We start from the raw sequence: 17,834 nt of genomic DNA, 5'->3' as shown, positions 1-17,834 counted from the left end.
ATTTGTCCATCTCCCACTGGTACAACAGGGAAAATAAATCTGGGGTGAGGAGAGTCAGGTATCCCTTTGCTTTCTGTGGTCCCCCAACTTTTTCCCCTGGCAGCAGCCCCGTTCCCCTCTCCTTCCTGTTAGACCCTGCTCTTCCTAAGCACATGGTAGTGAGAAACACATTTAAAGACCATAAGCATGAAATTAAACATGGCTGTAGCAGTTTGCATATACTATTATGCACTTAGTTTATCCAGAATTGATGCATGTTACTTTATTTTGAAACTGTTACAAGTTTTAGCACCGGTACTCCATGAACACACTTTTGAGCAGCACTTTGGCACCTTTATATACTTTATATGTAGTACAAACAGTGCATGATATACTTGCATGATCGGGGGCAGCAGGGCAGGCCCTACGAGGAGAGGCTATGAGACCTGAACCTGTTCAGCCTCCACAAGAGAAGGCTGAGAGGGGATCTAGTGACCATCTATAAACTGGCCAAGGGAGACCAGCAGGCAATGGGAGAGTCCCTGTTCCCCTGAGGACTACTGGGAGTAACAAGGAATAATGGCCATAAGTTGACTGAGAGTAGATTCAGGCTAGATATCTGGAGGCTCTACTTCACAGTCAGGGTGGCTAGGATCTGGACCCAACTTCCAAGGGAGGTGGTGCTTGATCCTACCCTGGGGGTCTTTAAAAGGAGGTTAGATAGACACCTTGCCGGGGTTGTTTGACCCCAGCATCCTTTCCTGCCCATGGCAGGGGGTCGGACTTGATGATTGCTCAGGTCCCTTCTGACCCTATGAACTATGAAACTATATTGGTTCAAAGCCAAAGGCTTGTGATTGACCACATAGTTTGTTGTGCTGTGCCCCACCAAAGTCAACAGCATTTCAAGCCATGATGCTTAGCACTACTTAGTGTGTATACTCCAGATACCACCCCCACAAAGGAGCCATGTGCTAAAGCCCGGATATTCTCATCATGAGTCCTGGGATACTCCAAAAATGTATGTACAGATAAGCAGCATGGCAGCCTGTTCTGGCTACGTCTCATGAATCTGGGGTTGGGGTGGGGTGGGGGGGGCACACTAATCATATGTACCAGTCTGCGAGAAGGGCTAGCAGAAGGATTCTGGGTGAACTGTATGCAATGTCGTGGCTCACCATGACTGCAAAAGAGTCAGCAGTGAGTGGGAATGTGTTATGAGGCACTACTGTGTACATCTTACTCAGATGGGCTACACTAATTTTTGTGGTTGGTTCCCATCAGCATGTTTGCCCAGTGTGGCCCATGTGTTTTATAGTTGTGTTCAGTGTTGACTTCATTTAATCAACTTCCTAGTTGGCTTCCATTGCTGAGCATCTGTTGCTTTTAGCAGCAGTTTAATGATAAACAATATATTTAGTGAGATTTTCTTGTATGCAATTATAAGATGAGGAGGCTTTTTTCCCTGTGCCTGTTAGGGGGAACCCTTGTCTTATGTTTGAGTAAATACGGTAATACCTCCCCCATAAGTACCTTATAGGACTTATCTTGTCTTCTGTCACTCTTCTGTCTCCTACATTTTTCCTTTCTAAAAAGCCCCATTTGATTAACTCTTTGCAGTAAGGCAGGGTAACGCCAAGCAGAAACTGAAGTGGTAAGTCCCCCTTCCCAAAATGCCAAGGCTTGAGTTCATGCTTCTTTTCACCCTTTGATAAATATTGTTGACTTTTAAAGTGATACATATACTTGTATTTGCTTTGCTGCTGCTTGAGAAACTCTCAGAATCTTCAGCTTCAGATTTGGAAGAAAAGTTCAATTTCAAGTGTTTTTCTTCTTGCTGTTTGTAAACTTTGGTCATGTGTTCCCCAACTGGTGCAAATTGAAATAACACCAGTGATTTCAGCAAAGCTGTCCTGGTGTGCCCCAGTTGGAGATTTGTCCTTTTACATCTCTGTATTTATTTGTTTCCTAATTGATATTCTATTATTTGTTCAAAAAAAGCACTTCAGTTCATCTTTTAATCTAACAAAACTAATTGCTAGGCCATTAAACTGTCATTATTGCAGGTGTGTTAAAACCTTGCCAGAATTCTTGGCTTTGTTGTACCCTGAGAATAACAGGCATTAAAATCCATGTGTTTCCTAGTTTCTCTATGGAATATTCTAACAGTTTGTAGAAATAGCCAGCTTTGGTATTTTTCTTTTCTCAGTGCCACCTCTTTTTAAAATGCTTTTTGCAGAGACAATGGCTTTGATTACTTGGAGTTCCGTCTCTGGATCGGCCTTTGGTCTGCCTTCCAATGTCTCGTTCTGGTTGCAACTGATGCCAGCTTCCTGGTGAAATACTTCACTCGCTTCACAGAAGAAGGGTTTTCCTCCCTGATTAGCTTCATCTTCATTTATGATGCTTTCAAGAAGATGATCAAGTTAGCAGACTATTACCCAATCAATTCCCATTTTAAAGTGGACTATATCACCCAATATTCTTGTGCCTGCCTACCACCAGACCCAGGTAAGAGGATACCTTTTTGACTCCTGGATTTGCAACCCACCTATTTTCATTCTCAGTTATATTATTTCTCTGATAGGCAAGGATTTCTTAGGGTGATATCGTTTAATGGACTAACTATGCAGTTGGGATAAAGTTAGACAAGATTTCAAATGTAGGATATTCTTCTTCAGATCTCTGATTATAGGAAGTTAGGCACAGCAACCTTAGCACCAGCATAGGTAAGGGGGCTGCAACCTGAGAAAGAATATCTTACATTTGAACGCTTATTTAACCTTGTCCCAACAACATAGCTGCCTCAAAAGATGAAAGATATCCCCCTAAGAAATCCTAGCCTATTGCATAATTTTTGGACCATCATGGCTACAATATCACTTGTACACTACTGTATTATTCCTGTGACAGAAGCAATTGGTACAGAATCCAAATACAAATTGAGGTGCATTGCCTTTCTTCCTTTGGGGGTGATGTAGCTTTAAACAGTGTGAACCTATTAAGAAACTGGGCATGTAAACAAAGTAAACTGTAGGCTACCTACCATTTATGTATATGTGGTTAGTGCTTAGCCATATGCTGCCAAAGTTTGCTTGAAACTAGGTTCATTTAAGTTATCCATTACATTTTTTGATTTTTCACAAGCACTCATCATTGGCTTAGCTAAACATTCATTAAAGCCAACAGGAATTGTGTTTGGTCTTCTCTCTCAGAGGAGAGTTAGGCCGACGCTGGGCTTTTTGAATATCCCACTTTAAATGGGCAACATTGAAATGAATGCTGATGCTCTCCATTTGTATTATGCTGAAACTTGACGTCCACATGAGTGGGAAAATTTGACAGTACAACTGGATTCTGGATGGAAGCTTCAGCTTAGGGGGAAATGCTCATATTATCAATCATTTCATTTAAAAAAGAGATTTGTACCTGGCAAAGTGGTGCTTAGGCCAAACTTGGGGAAAAGCATACTGTACGTTAGATCAAGGGTGGCCAGCATGTGGCAGCCTCTGTGTGTGCATAGCTGCAGAAAGCAAGCAGCAGATCGGGCAGGGAAGGGGATTGGTGTGGCACTTGAGGAGAGCATGGGGCTTAGTTTCTGGAATGCCCACCAAAAGGGTTGGCCCCCACTATTACATCATTCAGTCATTTTCATGAAATCCCATTCTTATAGGGGTTTTTTTGTGTGTGATGACATTTTAACCATGAATTTATTTTAGGGGGAAAGGTTAAATGAATGGTTTCACTTGTCTTCCAAGATCAGTATGTTGTTGCTCACATCAGCCCCTGTGGGGATTCCATGCCATGCTCCGCTGGACACCAGGTTTTGTTTCATTCACAAATGGCTTTGAGTGTGTGAGCTCCTCCGCACCCTTGAGTGGTTTTGTCCATCCTGTACTCACTACACAGTGTGGTCATTTTAAATCACCAGCAAAAGTAGATACATGTTGGTGCAGTGGGGCCAATTAGTTTTGCAGCAGGTTGTTATTGTGTTCTGTACTGTTATGAGTACTAGACTGACACAAATAATAGATGTGAAACCCTGATGTACGGTATTCTTCTGTTAAGGTTCTATGGAATGTGTGTGCTGCATTTTTACTTGGTTTCATACCTCCCACAGGTGCACTGTTTCTTAGCACTAGATTGCACCTACAGGGCTCAGCACTGTTGAACAGCAAACTAGTGGGCCTTACTCTGCCTCCCAGAACATGTCTGCACAAAAGAATATGTAAACGGCTATGTCTCTTTGAGGGATTCTGCATATGCCTCCTCAGGTGTCCTGGGCTGTTTCTGCTGGCTGTTAGGGAAAAGGGCAGAAACTTCTGAGTCAGGCCTCTTCCACCACTGAGCTTTGAGAAGTAAGGCACCTGACTGTCCTTAGCACTGCTGAAAATCCCATCTTGTAACTTCAGTTGTGCTCTGGTAGTAAACTGAGATATCATTTTGAATGAATCCATTTGTTTATACAGTCTGCCTGTTCTTATAACAGCAAAACCCAGGCCTTTCATCCCAACAGGCTTTCTTAGTAAAACAATTTAGTTTCTGAGTAAATAATATTTAAACTGGCATATTCCTTGTTTTTCAGCCTCGGGTTGGTATGTAATGGTGACTTAACAACTGCACAGAGGGGGACTGTGACATTGTGAACCAGGAAACAGTGTTACAGGAAAGGGAAGATACAATCTCATGATGAAAAGCCCTGGGGTGTGTCCCTGCAAGTGGGAAGGTGTGTTAGCTCCCGGACAACTAGCAGCAGCACAGATTTGTGCTGCTCTTAGTTGTCTCCAGGCACAGCCCGGCATGTGTGCTCAAGCATGTGGCAAACTGCCCTGGGTGAGGTGTGGGGAGGGACCAGCATGTGGGCTGGCCTCAGCAGCCTTATCTGAGGTCCTGGGGGCCTCCTGGAGCTGCAGCAGTAGTGATCTGAGTGTGCAGAATCTGACCGGCAGCTCCTCGAACATGGCTCTGCCCATACAGACTGAGGTTTCAGGCAGCATGTGCTGCAGCCATATGCACCGTGCTGCTTTTCTTTGGCAATTTTTTTTGATACTGGGATCTCCTGGTGTCAAAAAATGCTAATTTGCAGCATGATGAATGCATGCATGTGCAGCACATGTGGTTTGTGGTGCCGTGGATGGGCTTGCAGTACTGCAAACTACACGTGCACACTTGTGGGGATGTGCTCGTACTGTCTAACGTAATCGTAGTCTTTATTCAAGGGACAGCTTTGCAAGTATGAGGGAGAGGTTCTTGGACTCCTTTCTATATTTGCTCATCAGTGCACACTTTTTTTCCTACTATATTCTTGCTATTAGATGCTGTGTGCTTCAAGGAAGGCAGTGCTCATCAAACTGGCAACCTTATTTAATTCCCTTTTCCATTTCTGAAATTATTTTCCTTCTTCATTTTTGGTTTATCTGCTCAAATTATGTTAAAATCAATGCCAAATACCACTATAAGTTTCTCTGGCTCCACTCTAATATTCTTACATGTGATGAAGAGTCCCATTAGAGTCAGTAGGGCTGCACCTGGATTCTTCAGCAAGATTTCAGGGTGTTGAAATCAGATCCTCAATAATGTGAAAAGAAGAGCCTTTTGAAAATGGAAGAATAGGCTTGAGATTTAAGATTGTCTTCAAGATTTAAGACTTTTCAGGCATACAATATTCTGTACATATTTTATTACTAACCTTTCTAATCTAAAGTCGGTATTATGATTGGGCATTTTACAGATGGAGAAGTTGATTATGGAGAGAGATTCAAAGGCATATTTTGCCACGTGGATGTTCACTGGTCACTGTATTCTTTGAATTGTCCACTGGTTCCGGTGCGACTGCTCTTACGGTACATTTTAGTGTGGAGTAGAGCAGCAGATCTGTCCACATATGATTAGGTCATGGTTGCCTATAACGAGCCCAAAATTAGGAACAGAACCAAACAGTGCTGGTTTTTGTCCACTTCTTTAACGGTATTTTTCCATTCAGTGACCCTACTAAAACCAGCTACATCAGCTATCTGAACAGGCCAACATCAGCTTTCACTTTAAACATTTGACAAATTAATGCATTGGCAGGTTTTGAATCCTCTTGTTTAGTCATCCTGTGACCTAGAAAGATGGCACAGTCCCAGGTAAGTAGCCTGTTTTGTGGAATTCTTGGTGCAGTTTAGGTTTGCAGCAGCACTTTCCTTAAGAACATCTCCTTTCGGTAATTGCTTTTTTATTGCAAGAAGTTGGGGTCATGAAAACCTCCTAATTTAGTATAAGCAATGCTAAGCAAAAGTGAAAGGCAGTGCAGTCATGGGTGAAGGGCTGCTGAAGCACACAGAAAGAAAGGGTCGGGGCGCTTGATGTTTTTAAAACATGTAGAAATGTACTGCTACTTGTTTTGTTATTTACTCTGTATAAGGTTGATTACATTCAGTCTGTTGTTAGGCTGCTTAGGTATGCAAGACCTGGTCTTTGTGCCCTGTACCTTGTGCAGCTGCTTGCAGGGGTAGATGTGGAGAAGGTGCAGTGGCATGGCCACACTCTCCTTTCTGACCACACAGCACAAGCAGCCGTTTGGGATTTTTTTAAGTCCCAGAAGAAGGTAAAAATTCCCTGCTCCCTTCCCCTCCATGTTCAAAATAACACCCGTCTCCCCACCCTTTCCATTCCCCCTTCCCCTCCTTCCAGCTTCTGTTGTCCTGGGGGAGAGGGGAGTCTCTGTCCCGCTCCAGCTAGCCTGCATGGGGGCTGAGCCCATCCTGGGACAATGGCAGTGGTGGTGGCAGTGGCTGGGCTGGTTCTCCCTCCCTGCTTGGTCCCCTTAGGTATTCCCCAAGAAGAGAGAGAACCTCCTTACCTGCCACAGCCACTGTCCCAGCCTAAGCCTAGCCTCTGCACAGCCTGGTTGGAGTGGTGCTGGAGCTCCTGTCACTGCCCAGACAGTGGCAGCAGGGTGGGGAACAGAGTGGAATTCTTCCCTTCTTTAGGCACATTATAAGGTCCCTGACTGCTAGTCCTGTAGTAGTCTGTTCGCCTCAGTGCAGGTGGGTGACTGAGAGTGGGGAGTGTAGCCACTCTTACAGCAGCAGTCACTGTTCCATTTACAAACTCACTGGGGGGGGACCAGCAGGAATTGGGGGTGTTGCCTTGTGGGGTCAGGCCAACTCTCGGAATCTCAATATTGCACTGTTAGACAGGAGGGTGACACAATTGCACATATACAAACACACAAATCAATTAGGTGTGTGTGCGTGCACACACGTGCACGCACGCGCACACACACACACACACACACACACACACACACACACACACACACACCCCCCACCCCAACTCAGGCACATACATATCCAGACCAGCCTAGGCATATGCATACCTATCACCAATTCAAGCACATACACACTACACACTAAAAATTAGACAAAAATCAATTGTCAATACTTGCATACCCACTACACATACACAGATCACCAATTCATATATCATGCACACAATGGGACGTGTATATATAATATATATGTATGTGTATACACACACACACACACACACATATACATCAGTTCACACACGTAAAACCTACCTACATATACATACCGGTAAGTTCCTAACTTGTATGGTACAGGGTGTATGTGTGTGCTTGGGGTACCTGACATACTTGGGGGCAGGTTAAGCTGAGAGAGAGAGAGTTAAAGTGTAGTAAAAGTTGCTAGAACCAGGATTAGAACCGGTGGACTAGAGAAAAGTTGGCTGAGGAACTGAGGCTTAGGTTTACTTAAGATTAAGTGGCCCCAGGGTTACTCAAGGTCATTGGTGCATGGGGTGGGGCGGGGGAGAAAAAAAGAAGAAGCCTGGTAGCAAGGAGGAGACAGCCAGGAAAGAGAGAAACCTGGGAACTTGGGGCTGGAAACTGAGGCAGACAGCTGAGATATTGGGGACAGATAAGTGGTGGCAAGGAGGAGACAGCCAGGAAAGAAACTGAGACAGAAACCTGTTTGCTCAGGGGAAAAGGGGTATAAGACAGTGGGTATAAGACAGTGGCAAAGAAACAGGGGGGTTGGAGGCAGAGAGGAGCTCAGGTCAGGTGTTGAAGGTGGTGGTGAGCCAGAAGCAGGAGAGGGAGAAATGAGACAGAAGTTAGAGGGGCGAGGAGCAGAGATTGGAGCAGGAATGAACCATAGTAAAGCAAACCCAACTCAGGGATCCAAATAACAGTTTTATTAAACAGACAACATGCTACACAGCCCCAGGAAGCTATTGTTTGCATGCACACACACGCACACACAATGGCAGCAGGAGAAAGAGACTCATTGGAAGGGTTGGAGTCCAGGTAGGGAAGAGAAGCAGAGTCCAAGTCATTGGTTGAAGAGGGAGTGGAGGGTGATAGCTACCTATCCAGGCTGGAAAGTGGTCCTTGTCCAGTAGGTGTTGTCCAGAGGGGGGTCACCGGCAGGGCCTCTGGGTGGATAGGTGGTGTAGCAAGGTAGTGGTCCAGATGGAGAGGGTGTCCCAAGGAGTCAGTCTTCACTACCCCTTTTAACGGGGCAGTCTGCCTCTGATCTCCTATGGGGAGGGCCTGTCCAAGCAATGTCAGTCCTGTCCCAGAGGGCTCCAGGTGTTCTTACTGAGCATGTGCAGCCTGGCACAATGGTGGGTTGCCTCATCTTTTGTGTCTTGAATGCTGAGGGTGGTTCCAAGGGCTGGGTGTTGATGGTTTGGTCATTCAGAGGGAGCTATTTTTAGACCTACTGCCATTGTCTCTCAAGCACCCTCATTCATCCCCATTCATTCAGGAACCAAGTTACATAGGAGAGGTAGGTGTGAGTCATGAGTTACACAGCTGGGCCTGGGGACAGGACAGAGACTTGACAAACAAAATGGAAACTTGACATGACTTATGCTAACTTACATATGTAGGCCTAAATCATATAGTACCAGTAAAACAGTAATATAGAACAGTAAAAATCAACATAAACATAATAATTATACACGGAGCACATGGTATGCAGCTATGCAGCAGCGGTGGAGGCTGCTGCAGCCCCAGATCCCTGCTGCATGGCTGGACAGGGACCGTGGATTCCATGCGCTCCATGCCCTTGGAGGGAGTGAAACCAGAGCTGTACTCAACCGTAAGCAGTTTGGTGGAGGGAAAGGGGGGCAGAGGCTGTGGGGGAGCAGGTAGGAGGCAGAGGCTGAGTGGAACATGTAGGGGGTAGAGCCTATGGGGAGGAGTTGGGGGGCAGAGGCTGCAGGAAGGGGGAGAGCCTGGGAGGGCAGGTAGCAAGTGGTACAGTCACCATGGGGTGCAGGCTGCAGAGGGGGAAGGTGGGGGGATGGGGACAGGTGGGGCCACCTGTTCTCCCCACTGTATGCCCTTTTGCTGCTGTTTTCCATGTTGTAGTGGTGAGATTATATACATGGAAAATTATAACAAATTGAGGAGTTGTCTTAAATTGAAAGTCATCTTGGATTTGGGTAAATGTGGTAATCCTTGCTCTTTCAGCTTTTCCTCGTTAAGTCATACTTCCCAGGCCTCTAATCTTTATTGTTGCTCTCGGCTGGACTCTTTCCAGTGTGTCCACATCTTGTGGGAAATGCGGGGCCAAAACCTGGGTGCAGTACTCCAGGGGAGGCATTACCATTGCCAAATAGAACAGAAGAATTACTTCCCTTGATTTTCAAATGACACTCTTGATCTCCTCCTCCTGCCTCTCCCTCACCACGATCCGCTGGCTGGGGATTTGGCTCCGTGGTAGGACCCAGAGGGTGGTGGTTGACGGAAGTCAATCGTTGTGGTGTGCTGTGACCAGTGGGGTCCCTCAAGACTGTCCTTGGGCCTACACTGTTCAACATTTTCATTAATGATGTGGACATTGGTATCAGAAGCGAACTGGCTAAGTTCACGGATGACACCAAACTCTGGGGTAAAGCATCCACACCTGAGGACAGGAGGGTGATCCAGGCTGGCCTTGACAGGCTCAGGAAATGGACAGACGAGAACCTGATGGTGTTTAACACTGAAAAATGCAAGGTTCTCCATCTTGGGAGGAAAAACCTGCAGCATCCTTACAGACTTGTCAGTGCTACACTGACTAGCACTACAGGTGACAGGGACTTGGGGCTCATGATTGACCACAAAATGAACATGAGCCTTTAATGTGGTGCTGCAGCTGGTAAAGTGAGCAAAATGCTGGCTTGCATCCATAGATGCTTCTCAGTTGAATCCCATTGAGTCATTCTCCTGTTGTACTCGGCCTTGGTGAGGCCGCAGCTGGAGTACTGCATCCAGTTTTGGGCTCCACAATTCAAAAAGGATGTGGCGAAGCTTGAGAGAGTCCAGAGGAGAGCCACGTGCATGATGAGAGGTCAGGAAAACAGACCTTATGGTGAGAGGCTGAGAGCCATGTGACTCTTCAGTCTGGAAGAGTCAAGGCTCAGGGGTGATCTGGTGGCCACCTATAAGTTTGTCAGGGGTGTTCACCAGAGCACCCCAAGGGATGAAAAGGTCAAACAGTCACAAACTCCTCCATGACCATTTCAGGCTGGACATAAGGAAGGACTTCTTTACTGTGTGAGCCCCCAAGGTCTGGAATAGACTGCCACTGGAGGCGATTCAAGCACCTACTTTGAACGCCTTCAAAAGCCATTTGGATGTTTATCTTGCTGGGATCCTATGATCTTCCAGCCCCTGGGGCAGGGGGCTGGACTCTGATCTTCCAAGGTCCCTTCCAGCCCTAATGTCTATGAAATCTATGAAATTTTTGGGGTTTTTTATACTGCAGAAAATGTCTTACATTATGGGGACCAAACATACCAGGAGAGGTACTAAAGCTGTTGGTGATGGTAGTGGTGTAATGCTGGTTTGTAAAGCAGGTTCAGGCATAGGGATACAAGGCTCCTATACACATGCAGGGAGCCGGCATGTTGGAGCAGACTTGATTAATCAAGTCTGCTGGAGCATGGAAATTAACTCGCCTCAACAGACTCTATTGTCACATGTATCAGTGTCTCCATTGTGAAAAATGGTGGCAGGACACTTTGAACTAAAGCTTGTTCGATGAGCTTTGGTTCAAAGTGCCCTGCCGCCATTTTTCAGCATGGAGGACACTGATGCACATGATGCTCGGGCACTTTTAATTCTCATATCTTGCCCCTCCATTTCTTCCAGAGCACGTACACAGATATTACTGATTATTTTTTTTGTAACTGCTCTGCTCAGCTGTTAAGGGAATTTTCTCTGCTTATGCTGTGATTGATTACTTTTATGGCCGTTCTTGTTTGTGGTGCAGTTAGGATTTGGTGCCAGAGTTGTCGAATCAGTGATGTATTTGCATTACCTATTGTTACCCTATGCTCTTCATATGGCAGCTTCCGAAGGCTCGGGAGGGGTATTTCATGGATCTTGCTAGTTCTGTAGTGTTCTGAGCCACTGAGTTGTATATTGGCTGATTTGGGAAGGGGTTATCTGCCAATGTGCAGCTGGGACTGTTGCTCTCCCTTGTATTCTTTCTTCATCATAGTTTTCTCCTGAATTCACTTTTTGGCCCCAGATAATTTCCCCTCTGTCTTCCCTATTTAAATTAAATGCAACTCAAAGCTAGATAAGAAACTGTGCATCCTGTTTACCAGAGGTACTCCCATTTGTCCAGTGACAGGGGTGAATGCTGTTCAGAGGCTTTCCTCCATTTTTTCTTTCTTTTGCCGTGCAGTTTGAGGCTCATGCATGGGCTGTGTTGAATGCTTGTGCTCTCATGCCATCCCATGCAGATGGCATATATTCAGGGTTCAAATTATGGGGAAGCTTGTGTGGGCTGAGTCCCCCCATAAGAGATGAGAACAAACCCCCCCGGTAAGATTTGAAAATTATAACCTGGGAGGATCCTCTGGTTTTATTAGGGCATAAAAATGGGCAGCCCATTTTTTTGCAGACCCCGCAAGAATCAAAGTATAATTCAAACCCTGCATGTATCCTTCTCACAATTTGTCAGACTGGTGCATTGACAAATTGTGACTGTAGCTCAGAGAACCTTTTGAGATGTGGTCACCCTTCCCCATGGGCAAAATAGAAATGAATGCTACCTGCAGGCAGGAGGATAGAGACATTTCTATTAGTTCAAGTACAATTGGTTTTGTCTGAGAGGACCAAGGAAGTAGGGTATACATTAAATCTAGTTAATGCTTCTGAAATCATTAGCAGGACTCCATACATGAGGATCATCAGGAAACTGGGGCATAAGTGGTTTGTCCCACTGCAAGGGTCCAAGCCTCAAACCAGGAACAAGCCAAGACCAGGACCAGGAGAAGAGCCTAGGGCCAAGGCTTCCTGTACAGACCGAGACTTGGACAGTCTGCAGACCTGGTCCAGGAGACCAACTAAGGTCAGGAGCAAGGGAGAGCATGTGTTACTCAGCCTGTATCCTGCAGGAATCTGAAGTCTTTAAACAACTGTGAGCCACTCCCAGGAGCAAGACCTCAGACACAGTTGTGGAGGCTAATGTTCAGCCCTTGTCAATAACCTTCCCCATCAAGGAGCCAGTCAAAGGACCCTGACCAGGACTTCACTTTGAGAGCTTCATCCTTACATTCTTGGCATGCATGAACTACAAAAACATACATCATTTTGTAATGTATTTTCATTGTTTAAAAACTCCATCCACCTCAATCCATAGATCAACCGTCTCCTGGAAATGCACAGGGAAGAAAGAAGTGGGGCTGGATGAGATTTTAGTTCTAGGCCCATGAATAACATTGAAGGAAATGGAAGAAAAATCCTCCTCTCGCGCTCTCCTTAAGAAGGAAAGGGAAAAACAAAAAAGAGATATTACATACTGGTTTTAGCTTATGCTGACTTTATAAATTCTTCTTATATGAGGGCAGTGAGCACAGCAAACAGATAGACAGGTCCTTCAGGCTTGAAGCATAAGGTGTAAACAATGTTCCATGAATCAGAGACAGTTTGCTTGCCAGCTGAGATGACTTCAGGCTTAAAAGACTATCACTTGTAGATATCAATTCTTTCAATACTAATCCTGACTGCTTGCTATGATAGCACAGTGGTAATTGTTGGACTCAGCTTTCCTGTGTTTCTGATTAGAGGATACAAACTCTTCTGCACAAAAGACCTGCCTGAGCTGCTGTGCCTGTATGTAGGATGCAACAGGACATGACACAGATCTTGAAATGGGTAGAATGAGGTGTTTGCCGTATGCTTTATGATGGGTTGGCAACCAATGGCCTATAGGTCAGATCCAGCCCACTGAGTGATTGCATCCAGCCTGTGGAGCTTGGATGTCAGTGGTAACTTGGTGGTAGGGAGGAGTGGAGTAGAAGTATAAGAAGGTGTGGGTATGTGTGGGTAACAGGGGCACCAGTGCCAATCTAAAGGGTTTGCCCCAGGTCCCGACCACCTGCTGCAGTGCAGCTCACTCTGGCACAACCCTTTTCACTGTCCTGCTCTGTGCATCCTGCATCTTTGCCTGCTCCCACCCCAGCCTTCCCAGCTCTTTATGCTGCCCTAGCACTGCTTTTGCCACCGAATTTGTCACTTGCAGCAATTGGTGAGGACAGGAATCAGTGATGAGGGATAAAAGGCACCAGCACTGGTGGTTGTGGTGATGCGGGGGGTAGTTGGGCAGGTGGTTGTTTTGATAATTTTGCTTTATAATTCTCTAGCTTACAGAGGGGCAGTGTTTCTTTTATGCATGTCTCCATCTTCCTTTCCCATTTCATGGCTTGGTACATTTTTTTTGTGATCAGATTTCATCCCAACTAATAAATATCAAGCTTTAAATCTGGAATTCAAACATACTTCTACACATGTCTGTATTAAGAGGGATGAAATGTGATTGGAATGAGAACCCATTTTCAATATCTGGAGCAATACTTTGGGCATAGATTCATCATATGTTCACAAGAAGGATGACGACTCACTTGACATGGGACTGGAAACCCTTTAATTAATTGTACAGGCTGCCTTGCTGTTGCAACCTTAAAACAAAAACATACCTCTTCAGTTTCTGTAATGAATCAAGATTTACTCCATCCAGTATTTTCATGGAACTGAAATATTTGTAAAACTCAAATGAAAAAGGAAACAGACTTAAAAATATCACTGTCAGGAAAGGGCTATCTATCTAAGTGAGCCTTATAACCCAACTGGTTTATAATCTTATAATAATAAAGTTCATAATCTAACCTAAAAGATTATGGACGTGCCACAACAGAAGTTGGTGCTTTCACTGTCTCCTGTCTAGTATTATCAACTGCTCCTTCACCTATTTATCTTTTTAGATATTTAGCTAAAATGCATTTGGATTTTTTGGGGATGCTTTGGAATAGGTGGGTACTTTATTACTTCAAAATACCAAGGGAGTTCTACAGTTTACTTATGCGAGTAGCAAAGTAATGTGCTATGATTATATTGTGATTATATGTTTAAGGTAATACAGGTTTAATAATAAACTTAAGATCCTCTATTTCACAGGAGTTCCTTTAGATGCTTTTAGCTTGAGCACAGAGGTCTGTACTTGATACTATTTTAAAGAGCTATAGTGGTAGGTTATTTAATAACTTCAGGTTGTTCTCATTCTTTGCTCTTCAAGCACTACGTTCACAGTAATCATTCTTTGTCTTTCTTGCAGTTAATAGCTCACTATTTAATGAGACAACAGAGCCAACAGCTACCTGGTTGACTAGCTCCTCTGCTGAGATGGTAAGTGAGACTTAAGGTAGGCATTGGGAATGCCATTTTCAGTACTGCTCAGTTCCTGTGGTTGAAACAGATGGGCATCCCCCCCACTGCTTGCCATCTCAAAAAGAAGTGAGGGAGGGATTAAAAGTTAATAACAAATAAAGGAAACACTTTCAAGTAATACCCTAGTCCCATTTAAAATGGGAAAAAGGAAATCAGCACTCCTTATTTTTTTTATATAAGCCACCTGTCCCAAATCCTAGTGGGGAAAATACTATTTACTATCACCCTGTTTAGTGTTTACTCAGTTTTGCTTTGGAAATTGATGACCTTCAATAACTTGCTGTTTGTGATCATGACTTCCCAGTATATTAACATGGATAAAGTTTGCAAGGTTGAACTTCAGTGCAACTTCCTATCTCAGACTTTCATAACTGTGATAATGTAGATCCAGCCATTTACAACTGGTTTTTAATTTAAATGTACCTCTGAACAGTAGGGACCCTTACTGGCATTTGGAAACGTGTGTAGTAATTTGCATACAGAGAAGTTCATTTCTTTTAGCAACATTTAGCCACCAGCCATTAGCTCATCTTCACTGTTGCATTAAATGTACTGCAGTTCTGCATACCCCCAAAATCTGAACCTCTGGGTATGGACAGAAGACTATATAGAGCATTTAAAATTCTGCCTTTTTAAAGTGTTTTTAATTTGTAGTGCTTCAGTAATATATACCTCAATCGCCTGCCAGCCAAAGTGTCACCTGTGAAGTGCTTCAGAGCTGTCCTTGTTACAGTTCCAGCTGGTTTGTAGCACTGTGCTATGGATACTATGGTACCTCAGTCTGTTCTTGTTATATAGTGCTTTAGAGTCATTTGCAGCACTATAAATGGTATCCTTTATTACAACTCACAAGATATGTACAGACTTAAATAATTTTGACTGCAGGATTTCAAGTCTGATGTATTTTAATTGTCCATCTTAAAATGCACATGGAGGACAAGGATCAAGTTATCTTTTCTGTCTCTTAAGTGCCTCATGTTTCTCTCTTGTGTTAGAGCACCAGTTAAATAACAGATGTGGCCACTTTCAAATCCTCACAGAATCACCTGTTGCCCAATGAGAAGTGTGATGGTGTTGCTTATCCCTGTGATGGGAAACTGCTCACGACTTCCTGAAAGCAGGCCCCATTCTTGCAGGCTAATCTCTGGAGGTTGACCTTTTTCCCCAGAAAGTCAGTGAGTCATCTCAAGGTTTGGAGGGAATCTTCCTGCACAGATCAGATGGGGTCAGTGTGGCAAAGATATTAATAGGGACCCTGTGCTAATTCTGCCCTTACAAACTCCTTTCCCCCCATTTTTGTGTTAATTAGCTATAGTTAGCAGTAAGCTTGCAAGATTTACACAGAGGAGCAAACTTTTGGAAGAGGGACAAAAACCTGAAAGGTTCTGGCTTAGAGAATCTTGCTGTTCTGCTCAGTCATACAAATTGTTAAACTGGGGGCTAGGAAGGAATTTTCTCCTAGGTCAGATTGGCAGTGTGCATGTGTGTGCCTGGATTTGGAAGATTTATTGTGTAAACTATTGCGTATGAATGAAGGGGGCTGACTGAAGAGACCCTTTTCAGTTCTATATTCCTTTAAAAACTGAAAAGGAAAAGAAATGGAACCTTATGGTTCCAAATCTCTGTTCCTGAATAGAAAATGCTTTGTGGTTTAAAACAGGAAATGTTACATGGGGAAGCTGAGCTGCCAGCTGAGCTTTTGTTATTATTACTGTTTGTGTTTCAGTGGCAGGGAGAACTCCCAACGGAGATAGTCTCTGCTGAAGTGAACACTGCACATATGCAGAGTAAGAGAGAGAGAAAGAAAAAGTACCTCTAAAAAGCTTGATACCCAAGGCATATAGAGGTTGGGAGGCAAAGTCTCATGGCTGGTCTCATGGAAGAGAGACTACATGTCTGGGGTCTCATCCAGTTCCCCTGTACACTGTCCCATACTACCTAGTGCTTCGTTTATTGATCTTTGGTTTTGTTGCTTTGCTGGTAGGCAGTCAGTGTGGATGTGACCTTGGATGTAAGTGTATTCAGAGATACCTGATCGAGCTCCAGAACCAGAAGCCATGTCAGTTTTGTGCTCATCCTAGTGAGGTCTGCTGAGAAGGCAACAGTGTGCTAATGCAGTTATACTGCTTCTGGGTCTGGAGCCAAGATGTGCAGAGCTGGCTCTGCACAGTATGCCTTTGCACCAGGCAGACTCCAGTGCCTGAGCTAAGATGGTCACAGCTTGCTTGTCATATTGGCATGATGGACAAAGCTTGTGGCTCCTCAGCAACTGAGTTTAATTCATTTGGGGATTAACAATCTGGGGAGCGAGATGCAGGACCCAGGGTCCTCTTGCATGTGACAGTGTAGGTCAGTGTCCTTCTGACAGGAGGCTGGTCCAAGGGCCTGCTTTTCATGATGTTTCCTAAGACATCAAGATACCTGTATAGGATTAAGGGCAAAACAAATTGTCAGGGGCATACGAAGATGCCCTTAACAATGGTAATGACAGTTCTATGATAGATTCTGCTAGAGAGATGCTGAGTATTAGTATGTACTGTGACAAAGTGAAATAGCTTCAGATGCTGCTTATAGCTGACATCCCACTACGTAGGAAATGACATGTTTCATCAATCCACTTGTGCTGAACTCTTGCTGAGGTGTTTCTGCTGAAATCCAGCCATGGTGGGAAAACATCTTGTGGTCTAGGTGCTGTGTTTCTGGTGCTTCGCAGCCTGCCTAACCTCAATCTCAAAACTGGAAAAGAGAACTTCTCAAAAATGCATCCTGATTTGGGGGCAAAGGCCAGTGCAAATGGTTAGAAAAATTGCCTATTTTAAATCCATGCACTGGCTCTGCTTCTTTGAAAAACAGGAGCCCTTTTGTATACTTGTTTCGAAGTGGCAGCCAGACAAATGATTTAAGTAATGGCAAATGCTTCTGCAGACAATCTTTTGCCTTATTCTGATGCAGTGTTAATGAGATAAAGCTCTAGGGGGATATCCATTTGGTTTCTGTCAGGTCTTTGATAACCCAAATCCTTTAACTGTTCAGTGAGCACTGTACAGTGTTCATTTATGCAGCTAAGCAAGTCCATAGACCTTGTTATTTATCTGTTGTTGAATATGCATTCAAAAGT

General features: G+C 44.4%; 1 protein-coding gene across 3 annotated transcripts in view; it reads left to right on the top strand.

Moving 5' to 3' along the window:
• The window catches only part of SLC4A4 (solute carrier family 4 member 4), a 312,036-nt gene that overhangs the window by 241,793 nt on the left and 52,409 nt on the right, over positions 1-17,834 (top strand). For all 3 annotated transcript variants that reach the window (XM_090031969.1, XM_090031970.1, XM_090031968.1), the window contains exons 14-15: positions 2,219-2,490; positions 14,604-14,674. In XM_090031969.1, the coding sequence (XP_089888095.1) occupies positions 2,219-2,490; positions 14,604-14,674 (343 nt within the window). The remainder of the gene's footprint in view (positions 1-2,218; positions 2,491-14,603; positions 14,675-17,834) is intronic.

Source organism: Crocodylus siamensis, chromosome 2, assembly GCF_052110815.1.
Source record: "Crocodylus siamensis isolate JL-2025a chromosome 2, ASM5211081v1, whole genome shotgun sequence".
In the NCBI taxonomy this organism is placed as follows: Eukaryota; Metazoa; Chordata; order Crocodylia; family Crocodylidae; genus Crocodylus; species Crocodylus siamensis.
The sequence above is the reverse complement of the archived record's forward strand: the minus strand, read 5'-3'. Positions and strand labels throughout refer to the sequence as shown.